The sequence below is a fragment of the Oryza sativa genome, chromosome 9, assembly GCF_034140825.1.
Source record: "Oryza sativa Japonica Group chromosome 9, ASM3414082v1".
Taxonomy (NCBI): domain Eukaryota; kingdom Viridiplantae; phylum Streptophyta; class Magnoliopsida; order Poales; family Poaceae; genus Oryza; species Oryza sativa.
The window spans coordinates 24959837-24970653 of NC_089043.1; the positions used below are offsets into that span (position 1 = coordinate 24959837).

The 10817-nt window shown below is 41.4% G+C and overlaps 2 protein-coding genes across 2 annotated transcripts; one reads left to right on the forward strand and one right to left on the reverse strand.

Moving 5' to 3' along the window:
* The first annotated feature begins 1400 nt into the window (after positions 1 to 1400).
* On the forward strand, positions 1401 to 4703 carry LOC4347627 (uncharacterized). The gene is made up of 9 exons (XM_015756773.3): positions 1401 to 1556; positions 1652 to 1839; positions 1922 to 1988; positions 2667 to 2719; positions 3228 to 3282; positions 3379 to 3453; positions 4062 to 4179; positions 4287 to 4333; positions 4420 to 4703. Exons 1-9 carry the CDS (start codon positions 1449 to 1451, stop codon positions 4519 to 4521), a joined length of 813 nt encoding a protein of 270 aa, XP_015612259.1. The 5' UTR covers positions 1401 to 1448; the 3' UTR covers positions 4522 to 4703.
* Positions 4704 to 4918: 215 nt separating this feature from the next.
* Positions 4919 to 7576, reverse strand: LOC4347628 (F-box protein PP2-A13). The gene is made up of 3 exons (XM_015756771.3): positions 6811 to 7576; positions 6147 to 6265; positions 4919 to 5631 (listed from the first exon to the last, which is right to left on the reverse strand). Exons 1-3 carry the CDS (start codon positions 7123 to 7125, stop codon positions 5202 to 5204), a joined length of 864 nt encoding a protein of 287 aa, XP_015612257.1. The 5' UTR covers positions 7126 to 7576; the 3' UTR covers positions 4919 to 5201.
* Between the last annotated feature and the right edge of the window lie 3241 nt (positions 7577 to 10817).

Here is a 10817-nt window from a genome sequence, read left to right on the forward strand (position 1 = left end):
CATTGTAGTGCATCTTAGTTATCCAAAGGCCGAGAGTATTCTCAGAGCAATTGTATCACCATGATGTAATTGACTGAGACCAATAAAACGCTTCCGTGTTCCATTATCTAAAAAAAATTCAATTAACTTTCTGCTAAGTTTACACCGGAGGCCTTTAGTTCCTGCAGTTTATGCACATAACTGTTTATCCGAAAATGACACATACATGAACATGATTTTCAGAAGCTAATGAATAGGCAGAATAGAAGACGAGCATAATTAGCATCAATCGACTATGACATCCAGATCAACGAGTGGTGGAAAACACGAAACAGCTGGCGATAAGGTGGAGACTTTGCCGGCCGGGGAGAAGAACAAGTCACAAGAGAACAACTGAACGAGTTTATATTTTTTTTCTCTCTCTTGTTCAGTTAGTCTGTCAGTAGCAGGCTAGCAGCTGCTTGGCAACTTGGCTAATGTACATGACGAATACATGATCCCAAAAGGAGAGCAATGGCGTAACTTCTTCGAGGAGATTTCCAAGGAGTTGCATTGGCCGCTGGCCGGTCGAAATCTCGTTCTGAATTGAATTCTGATGAATGGCTATCGTCGTCGTCAATCTTTTCTATCAGAATTCAGAAGCTAACAAAAACTTCTGAGCTTTCTCTGGCGTTTGGAAATTGGAAAGGAAGATGTGCAGATTTTTCTACTACGCGTGCTATCGATGGAGCTTTACGTAGCGATGGAGATGTGTGCTTGACAGAGACCGGGTAGATGTATTGGGTAGATGTATTGTGTCATTGTGTGCCTCCGGGATCTTTTCAGCAAGAACACATAGTGCTATTTAAGTAGATTTTTTTCTCTGTTCTTACTGGAAAAGATCGATCTTTTAGAGCATTTTTACAAAGTACTACTCTGTCCAAAAAAAAAATGCAAACTGTAGCTACGAGTCTGGACACACACATGTGTCCAGGTTTATAGCTAAGATTTTTTTTAGGACGGAGGGGGTACTCCAGTATAAAATATAATGGTACTCCATCTACTCATAAATATTTGAAATTCAAAACAAGATTTGACCAAACTTTTAAAATTTTAACTAGTTTATCAAATGCTTAGGTTTTTTTTTTTTAAAAAAAAGGCATGAGTACATTTGTCCTTCAAAAATATTACTCATAATACTATAGAGTTATTGCATTTTATAAATTTATTCTAGTATAAAATTGTTGTTAAAAATATTGTTCTAAACGTTATGACACGAGGAAGTATTTGCAGAATGGGCTGGAGAAAAACCTGAATTCAGTCTGGGAATTTAGGCCCAGACCAGTATAACTATTGGGCCGAGATGAACCGGGCCCAGAATGAGCTCGCCGGTCCAGCCTTCTAGGCCTAGATAGATAAACCAGGTCCATTTGGTTAACCCTGAAGCTGCTGCTGCTGCCACTGCCCTCGCCGCCGCCGCCGCCGCCGCCATGAGAGGTCGGAGCAGCCGCGGCCATGCCGCCGCGTCGACGTCGAGCCGGCGTGAGGCCGAGGACGAGGATCCAGCCACCGCCTCCGACGAATCGGGCGACGACGAGGTAGCACCATCACCACAGGCCCCTCTCTCTACCCCCGCTTCCGTGTCGCGGAGCCATGGAGTGTTTCATGGGAATCCAATCCGCTTCCTCCGCAGGAGGTTTCCTCGTCGTCGGGGTCGGAGTCGGAGAGCGACAGTGACGCCGAGCGGGAGCTGGAGCGCGCGCTCGCCGACGTGCCGTTCGGGGAGCTGCAGCGCGCCCGCGCCGACGGGTCGCTCGGCGGCCGCGGGTTTAGTGCCGCCGCCGCCGCGCAGAAGAAGGCTCGCAGGGCGAGCAAGAAAAGGTCCGGATGATCGGCGCGGAGCTGGTTTCGTTTTTAGGGTTCATGGTGTTGGTACTGATTGGTTCGTGCGTTGTTTGAACAGGCCGATGGAGATCAGCACCAAAGTGCGGCCACCGAGGTTCAGGGAGATCATTCAGGTTCCGAAGAAGGTGAGTTGCTACTCTGTTGAACTGTACAGTGTGTGTTGCAAGGAGCAGCAACCAGTAGGGTTCAGTTCAATAGATTACTACTCGTATTTGGTAGTGGAAAATTGGAGTAATGTCTATGTGAGTTGAGCCTTGAAGACTCACCATGCTGTTGTCCTGTGCAAACTTGTAGATAGATACTCCAACAAGCAATCTTATGCCTGTTCAAGTTCGACCTATAAAACCTGTTGAAATCGGGCATTTTTTCGCCGCTTCAACATGGCTGTATATAAATGCTGCTGCACGTGGAATATTCATGCGAAAGTAGCAATTGTTATTGTGCGCCACAAAAGATAATTCTGTTGTATATCATGTGGATTTGAGTTTCATTTTTTATGCTCTGGTGCATAGGTGTAGGTGGCATTCATAATAGGTTCCTCTATTGGGATTTAGCCCAAGGACAAAATCTGCATAGATAGATTGCTTCTAATTTCTCTTTAGTTTCCCTAAACTACTTAAACCATTTTCTATTTTTATTGATGTTTCAATATAGGTGCCGTACATGCTAAGGGACAGTTTACAAACCATTGCTGCAGTTATTAATATATAAATTCTCAATGTGCTCTTGTTTGGTCACCAATAGCGGCAAACATATACCATTTTGTGATCCTTGTTCCATCCGCTAAATTTGCTTTTCTTTAGGTTGTCAGGGACCCAAGATTTGAACCTGTATATGGACCTGTTGACAAAGAAGGGTAAGATTTTACTCCCTCCATCTCAAAATATAACAACTTTTAGCCCTCATGATTTGTCTCAAAATATAACAACTTCTCCACCAACATTCTCTTCTCAACCAATCACAACCCTCCACCATTCACTTCTACCTACTTTCTTAATAACTGTGTCCAATTCTAAAACTTCTTATATTCTAGGACGGAGGGAGTAATAAACTTGTACCATTGTATCATATGCTGTATGCTATTTTGTTTGGATAATTCTGCTTTGCTTTCATAGAGTGGTTCTATTAGGCTTTATACCATCTAGAAGTCCTGGGTCATTTACATTCTTGTCTAAGCATATCCTATTGGAATCCTGTTATTTTCTTGTTGATACTTGCATTTGTTTCCCTTCCCATATCTCCTAAGGTTTCATCCTCTCATGGTGCTATATGCCTATATTCTTTGCTTAACCTGGTACTAAGTAGTTGAGGTGTCTTTTCCATTAAAAGCTACTGACACGTTGATCAAATCTGTTGGTATGCAGGTTCAGGAAAAGATACAATTTCTTATTTGATGATGAACTTCCTGCAGAGAAAGAGGTTTGTTCTACTCCTTATGCAGATTCATTTGTTTGTAGATACTTCTATTGACAAAACTGAATTTGATTCCTGCACTGTCTTGATGCTTCTGACCAGAAACTACAAAAATCGATTAAGAAATCAAAGGACCCTAATGCCATTGAAGAAATGAAGAGTCGCATCACTTGGATTGTAAGTTTGTTTCTACTTTCTGACATTTTGGAGTTATATCAATGAAGAGTAAAGAGCTTTGGTGTTTTCCAATTGATGTTATATTTGTGGCACCTGCTCAGTGAAACTTTCATATACGAAGAAAAAGTCATCAGACTTTAGACCCCATTTTCTTGAGTTCTTTTTGTACTGGATTTCTGATAGAATATAAGACGTTGCACCTCAGCCTTGTAAAGCCTGTTAAGGAGGCATTGCCTGTTGTGCTGCATGATTAGATCTGTTTATATTTTATAACTGCTTTGTAGAAGATCATAAAAATTATAATGTAGTTATCATCAACATCATCTATTGTTGCTTCAAGAATTCAAGAAGGATAAGACAGTGGCAAGCTTCATTTTTTGAAGTTGCTAGTTGCCACGATAGGATAATCACCTTAGCATGAAACTAAAGTAAGAAAACTAGTTGGCCCCATCCAGCAAGCAATTGGCCAGTACAATTTGATAATCTTACTATTACAGTGAGAGTAAGAAATATGCATGATGTATCATAGGCTTGCATGAGCAATCTTATCAGGTTGCTCAATCTTTTTGTATATTTAGTTGATGCCTTGATGACACATACATCTGCAGGATAAACAATTGAGGTCTCATCCTAAGAAGAACGTTGAGTCAGAGATTCTGCGTGAACATATTAAGAAAGAGAGGGAAGCAACAAAGACTGGAAAGCGACCATATTATCTGAAGAAATGTTGGTTCCTCAACCCCATTTCCCCCCCCCCCCCCCCCCCCCCCCCTCATTACGTGTTTACTTACAGTGCTATTGTGCTAATGCTTACTTCCATTTTTCTTGATCAGCTGAAATTCGTGAAAGGAAGTTGATGAACAAGTACAATGAGCTCAAGGTAAAATACTCAGGACACATGACAGTTAACTTTCCACTCTTATGGATCTCCCCCTTTGGATTCGATTTAAGTATATCGTTTTACAGGAGGCAGGAAAGCTTGATGCCTTCATGGAGAAGCGGCGGAGGAAGAACGCCTCCAAAGATCATCGCTACATGCCATATCGAAGGAATGGAGATGGTGCATAATGATGTCTCTCAAGCTGCCTTTAGCTTGATTCTTTCATGATCCACTGGTCCAGCGTCCTGTACAACCTAGAGCGAAAGCTATCCATGGACGTTTGATTTGTAGCTGAAATTTGATTACTGATAACCACAAGCTGTTGTAAACTTAAATCATGGATAAAATATTGTTTTGTTTGCTGCTTTAATTTATCATTTTCTGGAATCAAAGTGAAAACCAGATCACAAATTTAGTATTTCTTAATTGAGCAGAGCTGAAGAAGCATGTTGCTTTGCGCATGAACCTCAACAGTTACAGGCTGATGAACTGCAGCAACATATCAGACAACTGTGTAAAATGGCTTCAGAAGTTACTGATGAGCAAAACGCACTAGCACTTCTCATTAAGTCGAGAACTCAGAAATTGAGGATGAAATTGCTCCATGAAAGCTTTTGATACACTACCAGAAGAACAACATTGGTGCACAGGGTGTCAAGGATCATGAGCCACAAAAGCTATCTGTATGCTAAATTAACAATTTACAAGTGTAACATGCTTCTAGAGGGACAAGAGGAAATAAAAATCACTTACCCCATGAACTACATATTACAGGATCTGTAAAAAACTCAAAAGCAAGCACACAAGTGGTGCATAAAAACAAAGCTATGCGGTATCGATGAGAATCAGCTGAACTTGATCGAAGAACCTACACATATATCCGAGATGCTTTCTTCTTCGCGAGGTATTGTGGTTTTACAGCCACGGAATCGACACAGAGTCCACCTTTTGTGTGTGTGCAATCTATTTGAACCATTGCAAATTGGATCTTCACTAGTTCATTAGAGCTCTTCACGACGAAATCGCCGACGTGGTGATTGATCCAGACACCAGGATCAGTTAAGTAGCACTTGGACTGAGCTTGCTGTCCATCAGAAGTTGATAGCTGGAAGCGCACTGGTTTTATATCCCAGCCATGGATGTGCTCGGAGCTATAAACCCGTCGTCCTAGTCGCTTGAGTGGCCTGCCTAGATGAAGACGGAAAAATAGGCTATATGTACCTTCTGGGAAGCAGAATTCAACCTCCCCTCTGACCTCAAACCACCAAATTTGTGAGAGATAAGCAACCGCATGAAACCTGAAGCAGAAGCAGCAAACTTGTAATGAAGGTGTGAAACATTGTTGCAATAGATCATATGATTGAAAAAGTACATGTGGCACAAGGCATGCATTTGGACCATATTTAGAAGCTCTAAGCACTATGTTAGTATGTTATGGCATTGAAGGTAATATGGTCCGTTAGCTCACATGAAAAGCGTGATTGATCAACGCAGACATCGGAAGAACTAGTATTCAAGATCAGGTAATATTGTTTGTGTTTCCCAGCATTTCAGGATCCGATTCAACACAAGCACAGGAAAACAGAACATTAAAATCTAACATAAGGTAATCAATAACTACATATCCTAAATGCTAACAAATTCACATGAGATGAATTAATGATTTCCTCCAGTACAAAATTCAACAGATTAAATGCCACTATATTTCCTTTTCTTCATATCCCTATGTATCATATGAAATCATTGAAAAAGTTTTCTACAAATGGTAGCCAGTATAAGCTGCAAATCTGAGAGTTGGTTTTGGTGAAGGCACCTTGACTCATCATTTGGAATGAAATTCCAATATCTCCTATCATCAATGCCAGTTATTGAAAGTGCCCTTGAAGAGATTGTCATGCAGACACCTCCACCACCCTTGTCCAGCCAAAACTCCTACACATTCAACAAAACAAATTTCATATGTATAGCCGACGAAAACAACAATCCAAACCTGAGAGACTTTAAATAAACAAGTAACTTAGCTCCTTCTCAAATTGACAGATAGCTGAAGCTAATCAGACCAAAACAATCCAAACACAAGGGCACAAATCATTATCCCATGAACTTATAAGCCAGAACCACAACTTGAATTTTGAAACTTAATCTAGTTATTTTTTTCACCACTTCCTATTTTTCAGCCTTAACTTTTAAACTGCTAAAGAGTAGAAGTACAAACATCCTAACCTAAAACCATTTTTAGTTGCTTCGTTCATTTTTTTCTCGGTTTATAAGCCATAGCTCAACCAATAAGATCATTTCAAGTCCTTATACTTTTGGTTAATCACAGGCGTAATAATTTCCACAAGATCACAACACAATGTTGTGTTACAAACTAGTATCAATTCACACGAACATAAACATGCAAAAGTTCGCAAACTACATGATTTTTGAGCCTTAAATAGAACACAGCGAAAAAGGGTTGCGGCCAAAGCACGCACCTTGGTGCCGCCGTCCAATCGGTTCCGGCGGCAGAGGCGCGCGTAGACCTCCTTCTTGGGGATCGCCTCCAGCGCGGCGGCTTCCCCGTCGGCGGCGACGGCGAGGAGGCGCGCGTAGTTGCGCGGCAGCTTGGCCTCCCAGACGCCGTCGCCGGACGCGGCGCCGCGGAACGTGCGGCTGAGCCGCGCCATCCGGCAGATCTCCGGCGGGTCCAGCCTGCGCAGCACCTCCGCCACGCAGCTCTCCGGCAGGTCCCCCAGCGCGGTCTCCCCTCCTCCGCCTCCCCCCGCCGACGACGAGGTGACACCGCCCATGAGCTCTCGAGCTCGAGCTCGAGCTCTCTCAGCAGTAGAGGGTGAGCGACTTGGACAGCAGCAGCAGCGAGGCCGGCGACTTGGAGAAGGACGGTGGAGGCAGGCTGCTACCACTCCTCAGCGGCAAGGAGCCCATCTCGTCGCCGGCCTCCCCTCCTCGGTCGCCGTGCCGTCGGGGCAGGTGAGACGCCGCGCCCTCGCCGCCGCCGCCGTCGTATGCTCTCACAAAGCACGGTCGATTGAACAGGCAAAGAATCTTGCAGCTCTTCGTCTACCTCTCTGCTCCTCCTCTGCTTCAAAATCAATCAATAGATCTCTGATGCGATTGCCAAGAACAAATCAAAGAACACAAAGAAAGTTGCGTGGCTTTGGGTCTCGAGTTTGCTCGGTGGCGAGGGTTAGTCGGTCAGGGCGTTTGCTTGCGGGGTTAGGTTGAAGGTTGGTTGGTTTCGAGGGGAGGGGGGAGAAGACGATGGGCAGCAGCAGAAAAGCCGGGAAGAAGGGTGCCGTGTGTGTGATCACCGATGGTGAAAAAAAGACTCAAAAAAAGGCTGGATTTTTCGCCCATGGGGAAAGGCCAAAGACTCGAGCTTTTTTCAAGGCGGGGTGGCGCGAGTCGTCGCTGTCGCTCGCTTGCCTTTTATTGGTCGTATCGTATTTATCGAATTCTCAAAAAGAAAAAAATCTCAAAAAAAAATATCGTATTTATCGCGAAGCATTTTTTTCCCCTCTCTTGAGCTCTGAGCTGAGCTCTCGTTCGCTGGCTGCAGCCGCCATGGTCATATGCTGATCTTGTTAAATTTTGACATGAACCGAGACGGGCGAACGGTCAGGTCCATCTCACGAGAAAGAGCACCGCTACACATACTAAATTTTTCTTACTAAATTTATATTAACAATCATCTCAACCGTTTAATTCAAGTAGATAGAAGTTATAAAAAATCTAGATGCACTCATAGCATGACATGTCAGTGTTAGTAAAAATTTAATAAGAAAAAGTTAGTACGTATAGACTTTTCGCATGAGACATGTCGAGAGTTTCTGTGCTTATCTGAAATTGCCAACTGCGACTGGTAACTGAACTTGTAGTGAACTGTGGCTGTGGGCTTCCGGTTGTTTCTGCTTCCCCCTTCCTGCTTTCTACAATGCTCAGATTTCATCACACTGGTGAGATTGTAATTCATCAATCAAATCTTTACTGGTTTTAATACTGAAGTATGTCTTTCATCATTTACGTTGTTATCTAAAATTTTAAACAGACAAAAATAAGTATATATAAAAATTTTACCTATCAATTATTTTATATCCTACTTTATTTTTCTATAATTTATCGGTCATATATCAGTGTTTTCAACAGTAGTTTTCCTTTCTTTTCTATTTTGTGTTTTCTTTTTCCCTCTAGGCATAGGTCTGTCTTACTGATTACGTTGTATAACAAAACCTCTATTTTTTCTAATATATTGACTTGTAATTATTCTGCGTGTTCGTGAAAGATTAAGAAAATAATTGTAATTGATATACTGTAGTTGTAATGTTGTGGACTGTAGTGCACCTGCTACGGTCCGAATAGGAAAAGGAGAACAGAGAGACGGTGCCGAAAGTGGATGAGAGGCAACCCAGATGTCTTGTTCGTCAAAAACAATCTTGAGATGCCTAGCTGGTTCAATGATAATGGTAGTTTTGCTGATCTTTAGACGTCCAGCCAATCGCTGCAAATACTAATTAAGTTCAGAGAGTTCCAGAAGAAAAGGGAGCTTTTCTTTTTCCTCTCAGGTCATAGTGAGCAACCACGTATACCCCTCAATCAATCGTGATTGCCTTTAAGCTTCAAGTAAGATGCAACATCCATAGTCCAATCCTAAGAAAAAAGATAAAATAAAATAGAGGTCCAGATGATGCAGCCGTGCAAAGGACATTTCACTTTCCAACTAAAGTCAAGGACATTGCATTTGCACGAGTTCGTGCTACATGGAAGATTTTATTTTTCGTTGGTTTTTGCTGATCAGATCAGCACATAATCTGAAAGTGACACGGTTTAATTCACTGTAGAGAAAAGGTCTACCTGTCATTATTATTCAGTTCAGTTGATAAGTTCTTCCTGAAGAGCAGAGATTTGTGTCATGAAAGCAAAACATTAGCTAAACTAGATGTTTCTTTTAGTTTCCTCTGGATGAAAAAGAAAAGGAAAAGACTCTTGATCTTTTCGTGATGCTGTCTAACTGAAACTTTGCAAGGCCTCACTTTAATATGCCTTGTTGATGTTCTCATCAAATTCTTTCCTGTGTAAAGCTAGCAATCAACAATTTTGTCTAGTGGAGGAAGCATTGCTTATAAACAATACAAGCTGCAGGTTTGGCATAGAATCTGTCATCTGTGGATAAGATCTAGTAGTATCATATTGTCATGCAGAGTAAGTACCACACTACTAGTAGCACTAACAACTAACACCAACCAATAAATGATTAAATGAACATTAATCATCTATGCTTCAAGCATGCATCTGAACTGATGACATCTATGCAAAAATTTCCTTCAGAGCTGTAGTAGCATCAGATAAATCTGGCAACCTGCATGTTTGAGCAATTAATCCACTCATTGTGTGTTTCTTCTGAACTGTCTGTGTCAGTTTGCCCCATTTTTGACTGGAACTGGTCACTGGATCAAGAGAGAGTTTGGCCATTTCAGCCAAAAGGAGGTGTAGAATAACATGCCAATAATAGGTGCTACTTAGCACTTTAGTAGTAGTTCCTGATCTGAACCAGCTTTGTTGCAATAATAATTAAAGTTATCTGTTTCCAGGTGTGGCCTGCAATGGACATCTTGATGGCAATTTTTTGAGCCATCATCAGGTGTTTGGTACTGGTTGATGCCTGACATGCAAATGTATGAAAAAGATAACTAGTTTAAGATGGGCAAGAGTTTTTTTTTCTACAAAAAATATTGAAATGAACAGCTCAGGGGAAAAAACAAATCGTGAGGTGAAAATTGAAATAAGAATAAAATCTCGCGAAATAATTGGAAATGAATACTCTTTTGTTGTATGAGATCAAATATAATAAACAAAGGTCAAAAAAGGACGAAATCTTCAGGTACAGCACAACTTCCATTTGTGCTTGTTTGTTGCATGTCTACGTCAGTTTAAGCTTTACAACCTTGGAGAGCTGATTTGGAGAATAATAGAGTAGGAAATGACCATTTTTTAACAATGGAAAAGAGATGACGACAAGAACATTTATCAACAAAAGAATCTATACACGATGGAGTGGATCTGAGTCAGCATTGGATCATGCTCCATTAATCAGCTGACAGTGTCATCATTAGCATTTTTCATTGTTTAAACAGCCAATTATACTCTGAAGTCTGAATACTAATCCAAGTTCCAAGGATATTTTTTTATCCAACACGCAGGAGAGCTGCGTAACATTGCATTAAAGAAGACAGGTGAAACCCTTACAGACACACCCACACACACTAAGAAATACTTCCTCCGTTCATATTATATATATATATATATATATATATATATATATATATATATATATGAATTTAGACATATATGTGTGCCTAGATTTATTAATATCTATATGAATGTGGGCAATGTTAGAAAGTCTTGTAACCTGAAATGGAGGTAGTAACACACATTACCCTAAAGAAAAAGAAATAACACACATTAGGAAAAAGCAAGCAAGTCT

Coding starts and splice junctions, on each gene's coding strand:
- LOC4347628 (XM_015756771.3), bottom strand. CDS start 7,125: ATGGGCGGTGTCACCTCGTCGTCGGCGGGGGGAGGCGGAGGAGGGGAG. Junction 6,266..6,810: donor GATTGGACGGCGGCACCAAG/GTGCGTGCTTTG, acceptor TTGAATGTGTAG/GAGTTTTGGCTGGACAAGGG. Junction 5,632..6,146: donor ATTCCAAATGATGAGTCAAG/GTGCCTTCACCA, acceptor CTTCTGCTTCAG/GTTTCATGCGGTTGCTTATC.
- LOC4347627 (XM_015756773.3), top strand. CDS start 1,449: ATGAGAGGTCGGAGCAGCCGCGGCCATGCCGCCGCGTCGACGTCGAGC. Junction 1,840..1,921: donor CGCAGGGCGAGCAAGAAAAG/GTCCGGATGATC, acceptor TTGTTTGAACAG/GCCGATGGAGATCAGCACCA. Junction 1,989..2,666: donor TCATTCAGGTTCCGAAGAAG/GTGAGTTGCTAC, acceptor GCTTTTCTTTAG/GTTGTCAGGGACCCAAGATT.